This window comes from Leopardus geoffroyi, chromosome D2 (genome assembly GCF_018350155.1).
Source record: "Leopardus geoffroyi isolate Oge1 chromosome D2, O.geoffroyi_Oge1_pat1.0, whole genome shotgun sequence".
Classification (NCBI taxonomy): domain Eukaryota; kingdom Metazoa; phylum Chordata; class Mammalia; order Carnivora; family Felidae; genus Leopardus; species Leopardus geoffroyi.
In genome coordinates, this window is record NC_059334.1 from 42337602 (window position 1) to 42360424 (window position 22823).

General features: G+C 37.4%; 1 protein-coding gene across 10 annotated transcripts in view; it reads left to right on the forward strand.

Moving 5' to 3' along the window:
- NRG3 (neuregulin 3) overlaps positions 1–18567 on the forward strand; it is a 1060953-nt gene extending 1042386 nt beyond the window's left edge. For 2 of the 10 annotated variants that reach the window (XM_045437860.1, XM_045437861.1), the window contains exons 7-10: positions 4623–4756; positions 9269–9442; positions 14665–14736; positions 14978–18567. In XM_045437860.1, the coding sequence (XP_045293816.1) occupies positions 4623–4756; positions 9269–9442; positions 14665–14736; positions 14978–15485 (888 nt within the window). In that variant the 3' untranslated portion in view covers positions 15486–18567. The remainder of the gene's footprint in view (positions 1–4622; positions 4757–9268; positions 9443–14664; positions 14737–14977) is intronic. The other 8 variants (XM_045437867.1, XM_045437869.1, XM_045437868.1 and 5 more) reach the window with 6 other exon arrangements.
- The last annotated feature ends 4256 nt before the right edge of the window (positions 18568–22823 follow it).

Consider the following 22823-nt stretch of genomic DNA (forward strand, 5'->3'; position numbering starts at 1 on the left):
CTGTAATCTACTGTTATTATAAAGGAGTCCTACTGATGTGGTGTTAAGGAGTGGTGGAGGGGAACTCATCTATAATCTTATGATTATATTTCACTCTTTTACTGGCCTATGACCATGAGAAGTGTTTCTTCACTTTTTTCCCCCTTATGTGAGACAGAAAGGTTACAGGAGCAGGGAGTCAGGGGGGAAACTCTTCCCTCAGGTGAAATAATGCTTTGATAATGTCTTTTTTCATGTAGAAACAGCCATTTCAAAATGGTTACTTTCACCCTACCCATGTCAGATATGAGATGATTTTTTTTCTCTTTTTTGGTTCTTTGTTCTGCTCTAGGTAAGCTGATCTTGACCATAGTTCTTGTATTGTCTTGTCTGTCCAGATTTCAGAGTGGTGGTTTGTCATGCAACTTCAATTACTGAATGGATATAAGAACAGTCATTGATTTTCAGTTTGTTCAGCTTTTTTCTTATTGTAGGGACAGGAATGACAATTTTTAAGCTCTTTATTTGTCAGAACTGTAAACTGGAATATACCTCTAAATTCATTTGAACCAATATGTATAGAATATTAGTTTGAAGGATTACCAAATGATTTGTATATTTTTAGTGTTCCATATGTCTCAACCAACCCTGGATAGGAATACAGCAACTTAAACCTGAATCTCATGTTAAGCACAGCCACTAATGAAAGATTCTCATAAAGTCTGTGTGAGAGAGGAAAAATCCAAAATAATAAATTTTGAAAATAAATTTGTGTTAATTGACCAAAATAGTATAATTGAAAGCAACTGTATGACAACAATGCAAGCATTTGAAAGAAAAGATTTAGAACATATTATCTATTATAGGTACTATAAATAAGCAAACCAAGAGGTTGAGTCTATTCAAAACTTTCATCCAGGGTTTTGAAAAAGAGCCTTTTAGCTTTCATGATCAAAAATCTCATTCAAAGCAGAGGTTATATGCACCTCATATGTTTATTGCAGCATTATTTACAATAAGCAAATTATGGAAGCAGCCCAAGTGTCTGTCCATAGAATGGATAAAGAAAATATGAGGTATGTGTACACACACACACACACACACACACACACACACACACACTGGAATATTATTCAGCCATAAAAAGAATGTAGTCTTGCCATTCATAATTACATGGATACAGCTAGAGAGTATAATGCTAATCAAAATAAGTCAGAGAATGACATATACAATGTGACTTTTCTCACATGTGGAATTTATGAAACAAAATACATAAACAAAGGAAATAAAGGAGATAAACCAGAAAACAGATTCTCTAGAACAAACAGAGAGGAGGTTGGTTACCAGAGGGGAGGTTGGTGCCTTATGTATGAAACAGGTGATGGGATTAGGAGCACACTTATCTTGATGAGCTCTGAGTAATGCATGGAACTGTTGGATCACCATATTGCACACCTGAAACTAATATAACACTGTATTTTAACTACACTGGAAAATAAAATAAAAACCAATTGGAATTTCACACACACCCCCAAAAGGCAGAGGCTCTGAACTAATGGCCCCAACACATAATTAGTCTGTTTGACATATATTGCTTTAAAAAAAAATGAATGGCTTGCTGACTTTCAATGATTCAGTGATTTCTCTAGAAAATCTAGATGCTCCAGAAATACTTGGTTGATATTGCCCCCACAGACCTCTGGAGGAGCACAGACTTACCTCCTTCCATTTGCCACAGATACCTCTAGATTATATCACTTGTTTCTGTAGCTGAGCAAGCAAGTTTGTCTTCCAAGCAAGTTTGTCTTCTAAATGAATTTATTAAAAGTTGGGATTAAAGGGGCGCGTGGGTGACTCAGTCGGTTGAGCATCCGACTTCGGCTCAGGTCATGATCTCGCGGTTTGTGAATTCGGGCCCTGCGTCCGGCTCTGGGCTGACAGTTAAAGCCTGTAGCCTGCTTCAAATTCTGTGTCTCCCTCTCTCTCTGCCCCTCCCCTGTCATACTCTGCTTCTCTCTGTCTCTCAAAAATAAATAAATGTTAAAGAAGTTGGGATTAAAAACCAAACAATCAAACAAACCCCTAGTCAGTCTTTTATAAAACCTGAAAATCAAATAGAAGGTCACAATGTTGGTTACATTCCAGTAACATGTCCATTCAGTTCACTTTTCCCATGGTGGTTTGTAATAATTGACATTAATCAGTCAAAAAAAAAAAAAGCACACATGAAGGTATTTACATCATTTTTGGATCTTTAAAATTTTGGATTATTGACAATAACCATCTTTTCCAAATTATTTCCATATCTTCTTTTTATTCTGTGTCAACTTACTCCATTTTGCAAAAAATCTGACCAACTTCTCTAAATCCATTTTGTAGATTATGATTCAAGACGTGGTTATTACTGCCACTATGTGGTTTGTTTTGGAAGTACTTAAAAAACCAAACATTTAGAGATTGTCATCTTAAGGTTAGTTACATAACCTTGACATTTTGCCTAGTCTCAATAGCCCATATCCACTGACACACTTTTCCCCAAGGAAAACATCCAGTTCATAGTGTATTTTCCTTTTTTTATTTCATCTGTGTCCTGTGTGGTTGCATGGGAAACACACAGACATGCAAACACACACAGAAATATATATGCACATACAAAATCTATATATGTTTTCGTGTGTGTATATATATACACACACACACACACACACACACATATATATACATAAAGCTAAATATATGTGTGTGTTTCTATATATATACATACACATATGTGTATGTATATAGATAGATAGATAGATAGATAGATAGATAGATAGATAGATACACACTTACAACATGTGTGTATCTGCTGCATTTTCCTTATTTATGCAAATGCCTTCATATTATGCAAACTTTTTTTAATGTTTATTTTTGAAAAAAAGAGAGAGACAAAGCATGACTAGGGAGGGGCAGAGAGAGGAGGAGACACAGAATCTGAAGCAGGCTCCAGGCTCTGAGCTGTCAGCATAGAGCCCAACACAGGGCTCGAACTCATGAACCACAAGATCATGACCTGAGCCGAAGTCAGATACTTAATCAACTGAGCGACCCAGGTGCCCCTAGGCATACTTTTTTATACCTTGATTTTATTCTTTTCAATAGTTGTATAGTTTTTATTTGTGGGTATTTCTATTGTTTCTAACTGTTTTTGGTTGTTTTCTGTTTTGTTATTAAAAATTGCACACACACAAAAAAAAAAGAAAGAAAGAAAGAAAAATGGGGCAGCTGGGCGGCTCAGTCATTAAGCATCCAACTTTGATTTCGGCTCAGGTCATGGTCTCATGGTTCATGAAATCAAGCCCCACAAGTAGGCTCTGTGCTAACAACCTGCTTGGGATTCTCTCTCTCCTCTCTCTATACCCCTACTCTAGCCCTCCCTTCTCTCTCAAAATAAATAAATACACTTAAAAAAAAAAGAAAATAAATAAACTTTAAAAAAGGAAAAATTGTACCACTGACATATGATAGTGATGATATCATTTTGAACTTTTATAATTTTACTAGTAATGATAAGTCCTAGGAGTAATATTCTGGATCAAAGAGTGTGTACATTCAATATTTTGGAACATATTGAAAATTTGTACCCCAACATATTTGTACCAGGTCTACTTTTCTTGGATCTGTAACTTTACTAGATCTTCTTGAAATTTAATTTCTCTATTCTGAATTTTATCCCTTTACAAAATATGTGCAGTTGTATACCTTTTCATATGTATATTGCACATCTGTGTTAATTGTTCTTTGAAATTCTTGTTCATACATTAGATATGAATATACAGACTTTGAAATTTTCCCTGGATTGGTTAGCACTCTAAAAATGTCATTTCTTGGGATAGTTTTTATGCGGAGTTTCTGGAAAAGAAACTCACTAGCCTTTGTTACTTGTTCAAATGCTGTGTGTCCAGAGAGTATTAAACTTGACAACTTGCTGCCTGGTTGAGATGCCATGTGATGCTTTCCTTGGGACAAAGTTTTTCTTAATGTGTCACCTCTATCAGTTTTCCGAAAGTCTCCTGAGCCTTGTATGTCAAAGGTGAAACCAAGGCTTAATAAATAAATATAAAGAGTGAAATGCTTACAAATTTCTCTTGTTAAACACAGTAATTACTTGGTAAATGCTGAAGGAGGGGAATGGTGGAGGTTGGTGGACAGAAACTCTGAATCAATATTTTCCATAATTCTGAGAATTTTCTGGGGTTCACTCAATCAGCATTTATTGAATCCCTACTACTAGTAGTCCAGGTACTAGTTAAATTTTTGTGCGTATAAAATGTACATTAAATAAAAAATACTTGTGTTCTTGCCTGTCGGGCACAGTGTGCCATGGGTGTAGATTGAAATGAGAAGACATATTTAAAATTCTAAGTGAAGAACCCTCCTGGATGGACCTTTATCTAAGCACAGAATGTTTGGAGGGAGGGCAGAGACTACTCAGTGTGTGAGAAATGGGGTGCAAATGATTTCTCTATCATTCTCCTGCTCAGGTGCCCAGTGGACAAGCTACTGGCAAGTTCGGCAACTTTTTCATATCTAGCTATGGTGTGATAGACCCTCCTCTCACAACTTATCCTCCAGCTCAACTCTGTGCATGTGGTTTCCCACAGTATTCAAAGGCGGAAAGGCATCCAGTGACTGCATTGGAGAAAATGATGGAGTCAAGTTTTGCCGGCCCCCAGTCATTCCCAGAGGTCCCTTCTCCTGACAGAGGAAGCCAATCTGTCAAACACCACAGGTACAGGTAGTTACTCATGGTGGGAATGGGCACGTTCATACTATATATTATGCTGGACAACACATGCCAAGGAATGGCAATCTTATTCAGAAGAGATGATTGTTCTTGCTTCTCCTATAGTTCTCCATGGAGTGGATGCTCAAACAGCTCACAGCAAGTAAACCAAAGATAACAGCAGGCAGCAATGTCCCTATAAGAAGCCTGAAGGAGTTGTTAACAACACCCATCAAAGCTGCAGACACAGACCAGTGAATGAAACAATTGCATTCTGAAAAACTATTAAAAACATGACTTTTCCTAGCCTGCCTTATCACCATCTGCAAATTTAATGACTAATTCTTCCCTAGGTAGCTGACGTGACACCCTCCAGGTCTTCTAACATGGTTCTCACACAAGGGAAACTTTTCAGGGAGAGGAAGCTTGGCAGATCTTAACCTTGGGTTTGTAAGATCTGTTACCAATGGGGTGGCACTCTTTTGCAAGCTGACCATAGAAATCGGGCTGTTTGGGGGAGAAAGCCCAAAATAAAGTTCTCTTATCAATTGTATAACATTCTGAGGCCAAACAAGTTCTTCAGCATCTTCCAGTCACATGCTGCATTTTACATACAAGAATCTGAAAATGGAAAGTCTTTGTTCCATACCAAGTGCCCAAGTTTGGGACTAATGCTATGTTTACATGCAACTGAATCTACAGCCCAAGTCTTTGTGGACGTTGTGGAATGATTTAAGAATCCTTTTCTTAGTGAGAAGTATGGTATTTAAAAATTTTTTAAAACATATATGAAAAGATTTAAGAAAAGGATAAGATAAAAAAATAATATTGATTTTTTGTGGTGAGCATTGAGTAATGTATAGAATTGTCGAATCACTATGTTGTATTCCTGAAATCGATATAACATTGCATATCAAGTATACATTTAAAAAGAACCTAAAAAAAAAAAAGTTGTTTCCAGCAATGACAGATAAATATTGTTGACCCTTAGTTTTCACATATCTAGGCAATGTTTTGAAAACCTCCATGACAGAAACACGCATTATACAAGGAAACTATCTTCTTCCTTGACTCTCAATGAGTCCCCTAAAAAAGGATTTTTCTTGAAGCTGACCACATTTACTGGGAGTTTTTCACTCTCGATACTAATCCTCATTATTGGATGGTGATTTTTTTTTTCTTATTCTACAAGAGTAGATACTGAAATACCAAAGTTTTGCTAAGTTTTTTTTTTAATGGTTTAAATATTTTCAACTTGGAATTGCAATATGTTTGGCTATTGGATAGTTGCTTTTATTAACCACCAGTCTGGCTTATATCAATTGAGGCATTTACAGATATTTGCCTGTTAAAAGAGCATTTTAGTTCACTGGATCTAATGGAAGTTCTTTAATTAGAAAAATAAGTCCAAAATTACCAGCCTTTTATAAGATGTATATTTTCTCCAAAACAACATTTCTCCTGCTGATTATAATACATGTTGAAGTGGTGTTCCAGCCAGCCGAGTAAAATAATTATGTATAATATTACTCTAGTACTATATGATGCCATCAATGTTTTAAAGTTGAAATGAAAAAGAATTACAGTTTCTAAAAAAAAAAAAGAATTACAGTTTCTAATGTATTTGAGCTGCAAATACCCTACCCCTACTCCTTGTCTGTTGGCATACTCTCATCTTCAACTTGGCTTCTACTATATTTCTAGGAAAGACTCACAAATTAAATAAGGTCATCTTTAAGAAGTGTTCCTTTTTGTTTGGTTCAATGGCACTGCAGTATTTGTTGTCATACATTGTGTCCTGATAGATAGGCGAGGGTTGATTTATAAAGCACTTTTAGAACTTTGTAAATTATAGTTTAATATATCATAGCTTTTGTTTTGTAAAACATGCAGTAGACTTAAACATTTTCATGATTGATAACCTGGTCACTGATTTATATATCCTGCAAACTGCTCTATAACTTCCCAAAAGCCACTGGGTTAGAAGGCTTGAACAGTTGATTGATCAATAGGTGAGGAACTGTTTTTTAAGATGGGTCACTAGTTCATACTGGAAGACATTGTTGTTGTGACAGTTTGGCTGGCTCTGCATAATTAATTTCTTTTTGTGCACTGCAAATATGACTTATTTGGATAACTCATAACAAAGCTATTAATTCAAAGCCATTATTTCTCATGTTTAGTTCAAAGGAAAAAAAATCCTCTTTCTTCTTAAAGAAAAATCTATTATGCCATGGCATACGTACTACATTATATTTTAGCAATATAACTCTTTTATAGAGAGCACATGTGCAGATTTTTTTTAGAGTGAAACAAGACCAGGGTTTTCAGTGATTAGTACGAGCCTTTGGGTTGTCCCTTGTGGTGGAGAGATCAGGAGAACTCATGGCTTAAGCACCTACTACACACCAGGCTCCATGCTAAACACGTTGTATAATTTCTCTCTTTTAGCCCTATAGCAGTCTTATGAAAATACTTAAGCATGATGCTGATACCCTTCTTTTGCACCTCTCCTACCCATATCTATTTTTTACTTTTTTTTGCCTTGTCCTGTGCCCTGAAAGAGCAGCAGTTTCCCTTGTCCTCTGGCTTCTACTGGCTTGATTTGAGGCACAGACAAGAGATGGGAGAGTGGAAGGGTACAGCAGCCCCAGCCCTTATTCACCCTCCCTCGCTGATTGGTTCCCTCAACTGCATCCCTGGTCCCTCTTCCTGGGCCACAGTGCCTGCAAAGTGGCCCTCTCCTTAGAACTCTCCTTCTCTGTCCATTCGGGTAGTCCCCCCTCCCTTTGTCCCTTCAGTTATAGGGATAGTAACAGCTTCCCGTTGTTACTTGCCCGGACATACAGAATATACCCCATGTTGGCTCCCCCCGACCCCTTACACACTAAAGACATGTCTGTAAGTTGTAAAATCTCCCCAAATGACCCAAATTAGAGTACCATCTCTTTCCCTTCAAAATTCTGGTAGAAATTCCTCCCCCAGTATCACACTGCTGGTAATGAACAGACCTGAGATGACCCCCAGATGCAGCTAATTCCAGTGCCACAGCCCAAGTACCCCACGGACTCCATAATAGCTTGTGGATAATACAGATAGAGGCCGGGAGGGGGGAAATAGCTATTATAACTCTTTGAACTTGTTGGCTTGGAGACCTAACTAGAGGTCCCATGCTGTCAACATATAGGAAATATTATGATAACGAATGAAGGTATAATATGTTGCAAGGTATGACCTGGTATTTGCACAAACTCAGGAAGCTAATGTTGGCTTGAAGAATGTCAACTTTGATCAGTCACCTTGCCTAAACTAGGAAAGGGTCGATGGGGACTCAAATGTCAGGCCTCAAACTCTGATCTCAAATAATATTTGAGATGTTTTGTTTTGTATCTGTTAAGTAGAACTAACAGTAATGTTGCTGGATGGAAAGTTACAGAACTCCAAATCATGTAGTGATATGGGTAAAATTACTTTGGGAGGCTGGTCCCTTTAGAACTTGATAGGTTTGCTGAAATTTTGAAAATATTTTTCATCTTTTTCTGTAGGGTTTTACTGGTATTTTTAGAAGGGCTTTTTTTGTTTTGTTTTGTTTTGTTTAGAGTTAAATGAGAATGCAGCAAGAAATTCTAAGTTCACTTACTATCTGAACACTGCAGAACCAGTTTGACCACATAAACTGGAATCTCATGAAATGTCTACAACAGAGTTTCTCTTACTGTCCCCATGGTTGCAGGGTAAATCCAGTGGGGGTGGCGATGGGAATGGGTATGGGATAAATAATTGGTCAAATTAGCCACTGATTTTTATAGAGTCTAGTGCTTTTGTTTAGCATGATCTATGTAGGAATCTCACGTAAGATATATCCCATTTATGCCTTTTGCCCTTTGAAGGCATCTGAAAACGTGGCTATTTGGGTATTTGGATGTATGAGTCAAATAAAATATGTAATCAGATGTTTATTAAAAGCCAGTTCAAAAGAAAACCAATGTAGTTTCTCAAGATTGAGGAGAATCTGAGGTAGTGAACTGGGAATTTAGCACATATGGTAAAGAAACAATGCCAACTCAAATGAGGTTTACTTATTCTACCATTAACACTTTTCCCTGTGAACTTTTCCCTGTGAATCCCTTTGAGGGTTCCTGTGTTTAATTTTTGTCAGTGTCTAATAACAAAGCCATTTTTAATTTTATTAGAGAGGCAGCTACTATATCCTGGATAATGAGGGTGGCTGAGAATCAGGAGCTTGAGAACTCCTTAAGCCCACCTCTTATCTTTGGCTGGAAAGCTGCAATTGTTTTAGTCCATTGTACTTCAAACTAGAAAGCCAGAAACATGGGAACTTCTCTTTGTCTCAGTTTCTGCGAGGATGAATGGATTCACCAACTTCTGATCTCCTCCTAGCAGATATTCTACAGTCATGAATGGAGCCTAGAATTTTGAGTGTCTGGGGTGAAAAAGCAGTGTCAGAAAAGTTTGAGCAGCCACCTGTAAGGTTATTGCTATGTTGGTTTTCTTTCATCCCAGCAGGAGTCTCTCCTCTTGCTGCAGCCCAGGGCAAAGGAGTGGTATGCTCCATAGGAATGCCTTCAGGAGGACACCCCCCTCGCCCCGAAGTAGGCTGGGTGGCATCGTGGGACCAGCATATCAGCAACTTGAGGAATCAAGGATCCCGGACCAGGATATGATACCTTGTCAAGGGTAGGTCTTAAAAGCAATGGAATTTAGGGAGGGTATCATTAATGCTCTAACTTTAAACTGAGTTATTGTGTTCCTTGGGGTTATATTGATTGATTTTGTCATTAATTGTCTATTTATGCTTACTTCCATATTTGTTCCATAAAAGGTAATCTAACTTAAAAGAATAGCTATAACTAAAATAGATATTAGGGAAATGTTAGAAAAATAACACTGGGAGCAAGTAAGTGTATAGATATCTAGACACATGTTATATAGTTGCTAAAACAACTGGAAATTTGTCTTTGATTTTAAAAAATAGAGATTTCTTAAGAGGATTAATGTATTCCTTCATTCTTAGGTTTGAAAAAAAAATACTTAATTCTCTAATCAACATTGTCGGGCAATACTCCATTACAGTAACCTGTAATGTATTTATATATAGTATGTGCTTCCATCCAGAGAATTCTTGAGTGTGTCTCACTCAAAGTTGGCAGCATATTGTCAAAGCACAACCTGCTGAACTCAGATCTCTAGGTTCATTTATGGTGTAGGTGTGGAAAGATGGGCTTCAGATACCATGGCTTACTACTCATTCTTGCAGTGCAAAAGGTGCCCTTTCCTCCGAGTGGACACTGACCTCATAGGGTTCATAGCATGGTGAGTGGAGGAGGATGAATTTTAGCCCCTATTCACCTAATTGGCATAAATTGTTCAGTCAAACATGGTAGCCCTTACTTAAACTTACTGGATTTTAAATCTCATCCTTGAAAAAATTTTATCTTTTGAGTTTAAGTTTTCTCATCTATACATTGAGCAAAATCGTACCAGCCTTCCTATGGGTTGTTGGACAGATTTTTAAACATTACATGTGTAGAGGGCTTGTACCTGACACATAAGCAGAAAAGTAGTACTAACATTTATTGTCACAGGAACTGCTCTAGAATTATTAATTTCAAAAGTCATGCAATCAGGGTTCATTCCAGAAATTTCAGGAATCCGTTCCCTCACTCAAGCCAGGTTCTTATTGTATCTAGTTTGTATCACTCTGGATAAGGCAGACCAGGTTTCTATGCTGCTTCGGACTGGCTGATCTTTCCAGTCTGTCCATATCAAACTGAAGGCCAAAGCAGGTAGGAGACTTCTATCAGAGAGCCTTTTCTTCTTGGCAAGATACACATAAAGGAGTGCCTTGTCTGAACAAACTCAGCAACAGATTTCCTTGGGAAGACATTTGTAATTTTGAAGCAATTCCCAATGAACTGTAAAATACATTTGGTACAGATCTGGGGTGACAGTTGCAAATTCAACATAACAGCCAAGTTGTCCAAAATGTGTAATGCAAGTCAAGAAGCAGTTTGCATTTCTCTTTGCCTTATATCTGGAAAGGGAGCTTGCATTTAGCCTATAATTATAATTAATCATGTTTCATAATTACTTTTCCTCTTGAATCACTTATCACTGGTAGTGATTTTTAAGTCACTAATAACGTTTGTTACTTAAGAATGAGAACAAGTGAGGGGAAATCAAGTTCAGAGATTTTTTAGGGTAGAGACAGAACCCAGCCTGTGGTGTCTTTCTTTCCATTTATCACTGTTACAACTATCATCCCATATGTCCCGGGTATAAGGATGCTCTGAACCTGTGCCAGGCATAGGCTCGAAACATACATACACGAATCTTCAGAGATTTCCACACAAGTTCAGGTATTGCTTTGTCTTCCACCTCCTGGGAGACTTACACTTACTGTCTGCATAGTGGTAGTTTTATTTTGGTTCAATCATCATTGGGTTTGGAATATTCTCTCCAGCTGGCTGGCCACATGTATTTTCCTGTGTGTGATATGCACCCGATGTTGATAAATGGTGACTCTAAGTCACTGTATGCTCAGCACAATGAATCTCAGGGAGCAATCTTATTCTCAGTTCTTGAAAACAGCTATTTTCCACTCCTGGGGGACTGACCGTCTCTCCGGACTGGAAATGGGATTGGTAATAGAATTTCACAGCTAAAGGCCCTCTTCAAACCTGGCCCTAGCCCAGAGGGGGAGTGAATGAATTTACAAGAGCTATCAGCCATCTGCTGCTTGTTTATCAAGTGTGTGGGCACTGTCTGCTAGTTAAGACTCCTGGTATTTGTGACTTCCCTCCTTGGTACTTACTTCAGCCCTGCTTGAACCCAGCACATATCTTAGGGAAGCCTGATGAAGGAATGAGGTGGAGAGGACATTCTTCAGGAGCTTCCCTCCCCCTCTCTGCCCCCATCAATGGACCCCTGACGACCATGGCAATGGCTTACAGAGCTTTGAACTAGTCTTTGTCAGGCAAATCAAACTAATGTATTCATATGCTAGACAGAAAGAAATGGAATCACAAAACTTGAATCGCCACCTTCAAAGTACAAGGAGCCAAACTGTACTGCGTACCCACCTCACTTAGCTAGCAACTTGACAGACTTAAGTTATCCTTCGGGAATTTTAAAACTGAACACACTAAGGATAGCAGAGTTTAAATGACTAACTCAAGGTAGCATATCCCATGTAAAAGAATTGAGGTTGAATACTTAGCATTTCTGACTAAATGAACCACCGAACCAGGAAAGAAATGTGCAGAAAATCACATTCATGGACGATGTGTACATGGAATCTCTTAAGTGTATGGCCCTGGAGGGAGAAGTGGGTTTCTTCAGTTTCGCCAGTTGATTCTCATGCCATGTGCTCCAGGAACCAGGGCTTGGAGTCCCCTACAGAAACACAGATTCCTTGGCCTGGCTTCTGAACCCCTGGGAATCAAACCAAGTGACTAACTGTTGGATTTTTTCACCTTTAAAAGGATGCTTTGGCTCACATAGTTACAAATGAAATGTACTGTGATTTCTTTGGTGAGGGATCTGAGGAAGGGCGACTCAAACTAGTATTTTATAGTCAATGAATGACAAGCTCATGGATCAAAACTGTGAAAGAGTCTGTGACTCTTAAGGGACACAGAACTCTGAAGTGTCTTCTGATCCAGAATCATATTAGAAATTTCGCTCTTGCTTAAACTGCTGGAGAGTAGTGTAGCTTCTCTCAAATACCAGCCCTGGGACCCTCACAGCAACTCTGAGAAGGAAGAGAGGATTGAGTAGTGTGGATCTGGCTGAATAGCCCAGGGGCATTACTTCAGGTAGTCTCCAGAGGAATCCCCCTAGGGATTCCCACCTCCTTTAATTAATGAAAGAAATTAAAGTGCGACTACTATTGATTTAAGATTCCAGAGCTTGTAATGGTGTTGGGACTTAAAATCTTGTCAGATCTACATTTTTGGAAAGTTCTAATTGTTTGTGATGCCATCTCCATGTTATGGTAACATTCTAGATTTCAGTTATTGCCAGCCATGTGTCCCGTACCTGACTTGTGAGGTGACACATAAGTCAATTGCAATTCCTCTTTTTCACCTAAGTCCTTAATTTAGAAGGCTGCCCCAGTTTGGCTCAAAGTGCCTTTGATTATTTCATCATCATGCCAACGTAGTCATGAAGTTACAGTTTACTAAAATCCTCTGAGATATTTATGCCTTTACCCAACAATTTTAACAAGCAATGTTTAGATGCGGGTATAAGAATTTGCACCTATCACCATCACATTTCAACCTGTTAGATTCTACCCATTGATATATCCAGAAGATTATCTATATGGAATACAATTGTATCTCAATTCTATTTCTTGGCTCTGTGAGTGCAATAAGCAGACATTCTATATCTTCATACGTATTAATGATGCTAACAGGATGGCGCTGAGGACAGAACACAAAGCCCTGAAATCTGCCCCCTTTTTTCTTGTTGAAATTAAGTCATGGATCAGAAACTTTAGGGTCAGTGTTTCAGCCATATAACACTTATGTGAAAGGAATAAGACCACCCAGGGAATTGCCTTGTACATGGCTATACAATTAGATCGTAATTGTAAGAAAGATTATACATCCCTAAAAAGGTGTCCTAGTGCATCGTGGGATGCCCACTCATTTCTGGCTTTGCTAGGAAGAATTTCAACAAGACAATTTAGGATTAACTTGTTCCTCTGCCTCTTACCAAAGGTATAATTTGAGGAAAGTCATTTGAGTGCCCCTTAATTTAGTTTATTTATTCATCACTGCATGGTAATAATAATAAATAAACCCATGTTTTAAAAAATTAAATAAGGCAATTAGACATAAGCATGCTTTTTAAAAACATTTTGCAAATGTCAGCTGTTATTATGCTTGAAATGGACATTAACTGGGATATAAAGGGAGCATTTACCTTGAAGGTTTGTTCATGTATTCATGCATCCCTTCGATCAGGATTTATTGATTGCCAAGTCTGTATTAGGCATAGTAAAAGAGGATGGAGCTGCAAAGACACCTAAATGTGTTCCTCATGTATTTTCACTGTCTGGTGGAGAGACAGATTCCTGAGTTGCTCTAACTTGTGTCCTTACAATAAAGACCTCTGTTTAGTATGCAAGACACTTCATTGCAATTATTCTTTCCATTTATCAACATGATTTTTATTTACATTGTGGTGTAAGACAAGGGGAATAAGATTTATTATACAAAGGGTGGATATGTTTAGATTATGCTTAAATTTTAATGTTTAATTTAACATTTAAATTAAGGACAAATAAACCAAGAGAATGGAGACTACTGTTCAAGATCCCAGACCACATTTCTGTGAATCTACAACATACCTGCCCCCACTTTCTGGCACTGGAAAATTCACTAGCTGTGAACAGGCAATTAGGGGACTAGCCAGATTCTGGCATATTATTCAAAGGACTTGGAATGGCACGTTGGCATTCTTGTCAAGCTGTTGCCCTGCACCAACATAATACCTAAATTGGCTCCAGAAACCATGTGAAGAAAGCTGCTCCATAATCTGTCTAATGGATCTCACTTCATGTTCATCCCCAGAGAGGAATCATATGCCTCCATTCCCATTTGTAGGCTCAGCAGTCTGACAGTGAGGCATTTCTATAGAGTGCCAATGAAAATTGATTTGGTCCCCCTAAAGTCAGTGTGAAGCAGTACAACTCAGGAAAGTAGTACCTTGATGCTTGATGTCGGGCTTCCTGATTGCCTCCAACTAGTGTGGCCACAAGTCTACAGACTAACCAGGGCTGAGAGGGTGGTCACATGGATGGAGTGGAGTAATGCCGTTATGGGTTTCCTGTTTGTCACTATGGAAAGGCCACACTTACCTGCTCAATCCCCATTTACTTTGTATTCTAGGATAGAGGTCAGGAAGACTATACCCCACCTGCCTATACAGCTGTGGTGTGTTGAAAGATCCCTGGACTTCAAGTAAGAAGATCTGGGTTTGAGTCTCAGTCTGTCACTTATTTTCTGTGTGACCTTGGGCAAGTCACTTCACCTATCTGAGCTTCAGTTTACTTCTCTGTTTAACTGGGAGCATATTATCCGTCTCATGGGGTTGCTGTGAGAATTCAGTGAGATGGTGCATGTGGAAGTGCTTTGTTGACTGAATATTGCTCTAAGAAGCACAGCCGAAAGCAGAATATGTAACACTCGGTTTCTTTTTCAGGTATTCGTCCAACGGTTTAAAAACCCAACAAAATGCATCCATAAATATGCAACTGCCTTCAAGAGAGACAAATTCCTATTTTAATAGCTTGGATCAAAAGGACCTGATGGGATATTCATCTACAAGGGCCAGTTCCGTGCCCATCATCCCTTCAGTGGGTCTAGAGGAAACCTGCATGCAAATGCCAGGGATTTCTGAAGTCAAAAGCATCAAATGGTGCAAAAACTCCTACTCTGCTGATATTGTCAATGTGAGTATTCCAGTCAGCGATTGTCTTATAGCAGAACAGCAAGAAGTGAAAATATTGCTAGAAACTGTCCAGGAGCAGATCCGAATTCTGACTGATGCCAGGCGGTCAGAAGACTACGAACTGGCCAGCGTAGAAACCGAGGACAGTGCAAGTGAAAACACAGCCTTTCTCCCCCTGAGTCCCACGGCCAAATCAGAAAGAGAGGCACAATTTGTCTTAAGAAATGAAATACAAAGAGACTCCGCATTGACCAAGTGACTTGAGATGGAGGAATCTGTGCATTCTATGCTTTGCTCAACAGGAAAGAGAGGAAATTAAATACAAATTATTTATATGCATTAATTTAAGAGCATCTACTTAGAAGAAACCAAATAGTCTATCGCCCTCATATCATACTGTTTTTTAACAAAATATTTTTTTAAAGGGAAAGAAACGTTTCAGGAGGGATAAAGCTTACAACGAAAGCTTTTGGGTAGAATTCTGAATACAATTTCAGTTAGTCCCAACACCGGCCTCATTGGCTCTTAGTAGATGTGGGTAATTCAGACCCTTAGCCCCACAGCACCAGTGTCCTCATAAAAAAGCATTGGCAGTTACCTGGTTTCAAAGAGATGAGCTGTATCCTGAGGGCGGACGTGCCAGTGAGCAAGTGGCCCTTGCCATTTGCCTTGCCAGTCCCAACCCCTAAATTTCTATTCACTCGACAGCCTCATCACAGGTTATGTCCTGTCAACAAATGTAGTGTTTTCTATTTCATTTTTGAAGAATGGCACAAAAACTCTGTAAGGGGGAGGGTAGGAGATAGAAGGACTAATTGGGGGACAATCTTCGCTACTCTTATGTGCCAGCTTCCTCTGAAATTTGAAGGCACAGAATCTCAGAGGGAGGTGTGAAATTATTATAGAAAAAGAGACGAGAAAAATCACAATGTCGTGTCACTAAAATCATGCTAATAGAAAGAAGTGTTTTTCTTTGAGATTGTTTAGGGGCTCCAAAGGAGCATTTCTCAGTGTGTGCGTGCCCTTTGTGCGTGCGTGTGTGTGTGTGTCTGTGTGTGTGCGTGCACGTGCGCACAGGCGTGTGTCTGTATGTGCTTGCTCACTTGAGCACAGGTATGCTGTATGCACATGTGTTCATTGTGTGTATGTGTGTGCATGTGTGTGCATATTAAGCTTGCTAAAATTTGTTCTGAAACATCAGGGAATTTAATATTCAGAAAAGAAATTTCCCTCTCAGATCTGTTCACTTTGAATTTATACATTAAGTGTAAAATTCAGTTAGTAAGTTCTTAAATCAAGGTCACTTGCATGGCGGGGTCCTTTAAAACTCTTGACAATGTCAAGATCATTTTCTGGTGTGAATACTTTTGAGAGGAACAACTATTGGCTCATTAATGGTATCAGTATCACAAGGCAAGTTGAGGATGTGTGTTTATTTTGAATCATGTGTACTTAAATTATTTACACAAGCCAATTATCAAACTGAAAGTTACCCTTTGCTTTCTTATCATCCTCATTATTATTTATTTTGTAGCAAGTCTACTATTTGTGGACCAAGACATTGGCTTCTGTGGTTAATATGGAAAGAATAAATTGTTGAAATCACAAAGCCCAGACTTTTCAGTTCACAGGAAGCCCCCAAAAGAACAGTAAATTGTGTTGTATGTTCATTTGGAATAAAGCAATATTTTTACCACTGCTGAGGTGAACTGAAACTTCTCCTGAAGATTCGTCTGTTTTATTTACCCTTATTTTCATGGGGCATTCAAGGAAATTAGTGTTCACCTAACCAGTCTTTTCCAATTATTGGTGGTGTTGAGTTGTTATGTTTACACTGTTTTAAATAAAAAGGCACAGTATTTGAAAGTATATAAAAGATTTCTTTTACTGCAGTCTGGGAAGACTTTGGTTAAATTTCCTTGTGGAAGATTCACATTACCTTGAAAGGGAATGTAATTTCTGAAACAAATATTGAATATATACAATTCTTTCTTGAGTTTATGTTGTTTCTGTTTAAAATACATAGCAAATTGCTCTTTGAGAACATTCTTTAATAATAGACATATGCCATGTAGGGGAAAAAATCATTGTTTTCTTATCAACACTGTTTAGTGAAACTTCAAGGTCTCAAATATTGAAAAAACACTTTGGTAGAAATGCATTTTATATTTAACAAAAGGTTTTGGTATTCATTAATTGTCCTATTATACTTATATTATTTTAAATATAGAGGTAATGCTGTTAGACTCTTAAAAGATTATTACAAATTTTTAATGTCTAGATCATCTAGGTTCCCATTTAAAAAATTGTATCTTCGGGAATATTTCAGAAAGGTGGTCTTCATTTACAAGTATATAAAAAAATCCCATAAGCTGCGTATTCAATATGTTATTGGGTTGAAATTTATCACTCTTATCAAACACTAACTGGAAGGTCTCACAAGTCTTTTGAAGTCAACCTTGTTTCTTCGGTTTTTCATCAAAATGTTACCTGTTGCATAACTAAAGGATTCATACAGATTTCACCTAGTTAGCAGGTTATAATTACGTGGCCTGCAGCAGTCAAGTCAAATATTATTTTCTCTGAAAAGACTGAATATTTTCAACCAAATTTGAGTCCTAATCCAGCCCCCTACTCATTTTTTTTTAAGTGGAACCATACATCATATGATTATAAACACTTTCGTGCATCCTGATGAACATGAATATCAGGCATATCCACTGGCGGTCTGATGTAGTTTAGAGATATAGTTACTTCCTAATTGATAATCAAGACAAAATATTCCATGAAGAACAGATATTAATGGTTATTTCATTAGTTATTTGTCTCCTTTTGGCATATGAAGCTCTCCTGTATAAGGGTCCAAGCCCAAAATGCACATATTTGGGCACCACCTAACAAGTGCTGATAGCATCAAGACTCAAAGTTGATATAACATGACAAACACCTGGAGCCATCGGTACCTTGTCCTTCAAGCTCATGTGCCTACAGAGAGGTGCTTATTTCTACAAGACACCTTTGATTTTGCTTCATGTTCCTTGTCTTTGTTATGTGAAGATATTTGGAGATTTGTGATTAAGTAAGTTGCGGATTAGTTATTTACTGAATAATGAATGTCACTCATTATTTTTTTACTCTGAATCATTTTCTGATTAGTCTTTTTTTGATGCATAAAGTATATGTTATTCTAAGTTGCCAGTGACTGCTGTGGAACGCTGTTGTGCAAAATATATGACCAATTTTATGCTAATGAGAAATAATAGAAATGATGTTGAATTGGCCTCCAAATTTTCTTTCTGACTTTTTTGGTATGTTATTAAATGCTCTGTTTTACACTCTAATCCAATATTTACCTTGCTGTGAGTTAAGGACTTAATATTTGTCCATTTATTCCATCTCCAGCGATTCACATCATTTCTAAGTAGCAATAGGTCTTCTGCAGGAGGAACAGCACTGATTTTAAAACTCCACAAATTAATCTCTTTTGATAATAATAATAGCATATCAGACCTACCAAAAAGAGAAAAGGAGGGCCAAGCAGACTTCAAGAGTGTGTACACTGGCTTCCGGATTAAATGATGGCTGCAATTTAAGTGAGCCCTCTGGCGACCACGGTGAAGGCTGTCAACAATCAGGTCTCCACCAGAGTCCGCTTGTTGTATGCGGCAGTCACACACACCCATCTGCTGTATGGTGCTACAGGAAACCCTGGCTCCCTAAGTGAGGGGAGATGGTGGTTCCTTTGATTCCAGCCCTGTAAGCCAGAAAATATCGCCCTGAGACAAGAGCTGTGAAACATTTCCCAAATGAGGAAATAGTATACTTAGAAGCAGAGCAGGAGGGGCGGGATTTTTATTTGATCTTTTGGTATCTGGGAAACATTTTCTATATAAAGAATACTTTTTTATTATTATTCGATTGTATAGATTCAGTATCGTGTATTCAATAATAGCACATCTCTACTGTGTTTGTACTTTAGTCTTCAGAAATTCAGATTTCATCCAGGAAAGATCAGCACAGTGTTTCTGGGCTGTTCTCAATTTTAGATGCATCCCAATATGTCAAGGGAAATGATGCCTTTAAATAAGCTTTATCTCTTCCTCTTTTATTTTTTCTTTCCCTTTTAAAGAAATAGTGAGGGTAAAGGAAGAAAATCATTCCTTAAGATCTACATTGTTTTCTTATAATAATCTATTTTCTACTGTGACTACACACACATATACACATACATACTACATATCTAACATATATGTATATATAAAATATGTATATGAAACTTACATGTTTGATTATTTTGTTAGCTTTATTTTTGCTTAATTTGACAAATATTAAGGTGAAATCCAATGAAATAAAACTATGTAGAGGTCGGCCAACTTTGCAATATTTAGGTGACACATGCATTTTCCAGAACTTTCTCTTTCTTAGGTAAGCAGAAATATCCTTGGGCTGGAAAATTCACAAGACCCTGAAATAAAATCTCTGCTAGATTATCTCTTAAACCTAAAGATTAAACTATGGGTGTATATGATTGCTGTCCCTATGGCTATAATGGTCTCAAATATATTTTTTACAAATATAAACATAAGTTCTCCCAAAGGTGCCTACACAGGTACCTTTGGCTTCTAATGCCCACAGGCTCTAGTGCGGAGTTGAGTTGAAGACACGGTGTAGGGGGGTGGGGGAGGAAGGGTTGGATATTACACGTTAATATTGGATTCCCAGTGAAGTTATGAAGTTAATAGCAGACGTGACCAGACACAATCTTGATAAAATAGAGAGTAGGCTTCTAGTACTTTCAAAACTTCTTGTCCTAAACATCTATATCAATTGCATAGGTATTGTTGCCTATGAAATAATTGTGCGATAGCAAACAATTTATGTTGAGAGTCATCTTTGTGAAAGCTTGTGACTTATACATACTAGTAGCTCCATGACCCCATCTGTCAAATAGGGAGGATGATCTAGTTCATCTTTGATCTCCTTCCAAGTTGAATAATACCTGTTATCCAACCATTCTAACTTAGACTTTACTTGGTTATTTTTCATGCAATCATTTCAACACAACCCCTCGGGAAGTTAATAGATATGTCTTGTAAGGCTCAAAAATTATTGGAACCTGTATATCAATCTATAAATAAGACTTATATTTATAATATTCCATTTAATCTCCATAGAGAATAGACAGGATCACCTTTGTCATTTTTAAAGTATATTTCCCTAGGACAGGTAAGAAAGTAGAAAGAGGATGGCCACAAGAATACCTAACTTCAAACCTTGAGCATCAAAATTTGCCCCAGATTTCTGGAATAAATTTTGCTGCAGCTTTTTTTTTTTTTTTTAAAGAAAGTGTATCCTTTGTGAACCTTTATCAAACCCTGAGTAAAGGGTGCTTCAGAGAAGGCATGAGACTTTGAACATGTTCTCTTCTCACAGACGCAGTGACACTCACTAGACACACAGGATACATGTTGATATACTCAATTATTTTTGCATCTCAAACTCCTTAAGATAAACCCTCCAATTAATAGTCAATAAATTATCTGGGGACACTTCCACATAATAGTTGGAAATAATCTGCCCTTTGGGGCACAATAGACCAAAAAATGCAGAGTTTACTTATTTAATTTTGGTTTTAATTACTGTTTCTGACAAATCAATATCTATTTGCTCTTCCATAGCATCCTGACTAGGACTAACATTCTTCCATATAATTTTTCTTCATCAATATCCCAAAGTCTGAATTTCTTAGTCTTCAGTAAAACAATGTAGAATTTGAAACTATGTGAATCAAAAACAACACATCTCTTTGTGTTGTTTTTAAAGTCATAAGGATTCCATTTAGTTGTTTATAAAATCCAGAAGAAAATGCACTTTTTTAAACTTTTTGACGTTATTTAGACGTCTGATGAACCATTCACACAACCTTGTTCCACATTACATTGATACAGTCCTTTCTGAAATCAACTTAAATTGAAGGGCTTAAACAATCACACACACACACACACACACACACACACACACACACACCACAACACAAACACATAGCATTTTAAAAGTCAACGTGTCCTCCTTTTCCGTAGAGTTTTCTCTTACAGCTCACCCAAATGTGTCCAAACTCTCATGACATGGATGTCCTTGGATTCAAATATGCTTCATAGGAAATGCACACAGCAAAAATATACAGTGATTCTCTTTTAAGGTTTGTCCTATACACCTGATTTTGAATCCTGTCTTTATCAAAAATGTCTGCAGAGTAGATACATTTGTTCAAACTGAAATAAAGGGAAGAACATACTACTTACCCTAAAATCATTACACATTTAAGTGGCCACTGTGTATATTTCAAAGATAATTTGAGGGAAATACCTTGACTCCCTCTTATTTTTTCAAGTATCCAATTATACATATTAAATCTAAATGAAAAATGAATTCCCTAGTTCTTCATAATTAATATATTTTATTAACTGATTTAACCATATTTTAAATATAGTATGTAAGTCACACACAGAAGAATACATACAAAATGGTCAGCAGAATATCTTTAGTAGTTATTTAAAATTAAAAAAAAAACAGGAACAATCTCTTGTGCCTATGATAGTGATTTTGTTTCACGGAGTATACATGTTTCTTTTTCCAAGAAATTATTTCAAAATGCTATTCTCTACTCTGTGAAGTAGATATGAAGGCTTTCGGAAATAATGTAGATTTTTGTCCCTTGACACCCCAGTAAAGTTTGGTTACATTTTGTGGCACTTTTTTCAAGGGAGATACACCATACTGCTTATTAAAAATCATAATATTAATGATCAATTTAATAATAATCTTGACTTTATCATGTAAGTTTTCATCTGTGGAGTGACTCCTTGACTACCATTTCCCTGTTGTATCTTCTTAAAGAGTAGTCTTTGATGAATCTGGACCCTCAGATTCCCTTAGGTTGGGTTTTTACTGCATGTTCCTTTTATCTCACTTCTCATTTATTAAACTGGAAATTTTCAGCTAAAATGAGAGACTAATGTGATTTTGTAGAGAAAATAGCTTTGTTCTTTTGAGTTGTGTTAGTGGAGGAATAAACTAGTAATGTTTCAAATGTAAGTGATAATAAGGTTCATGACTTTAGCCAATATCTTCTCAAATACAGACATAGCCTAGGGCCCTTTCATTTTCAAATATCGTTAACAGACTTTTCAACCTTCTTATTGTTGTTTTTTTACAATATTTTCTATTTTGTAAGAGAGAAAGATAAAATCATCCATTTATGCAAAATAACAAAACAGGGGCGCCTGGGTGGCGCAGTCGGTTAAGCGTCCGACTTCAGCCAGGTCATGATCTCGCGGTCCGTGAGTTCGAGCCCCGCGTCAGGCTCTGGGCTGATGGCTCAGAGCCTGGAGCCTGTTTCCGATTCTGTGTCTCCCTCTATCTCTGCCCCTCCCCTGTTCATGCTCTGTCTCTCTCTGTCCCAAAAATAAATAAACGTTGAAAAAAAAAATTTTTAAATAACAAAACAATAAATAAAAGAAAATGATCATCTTTAAACATTGAATAAAAAGTAAACCAATAACATTTTTAAAGGCTTCAAGTAAAATACTAACAACTA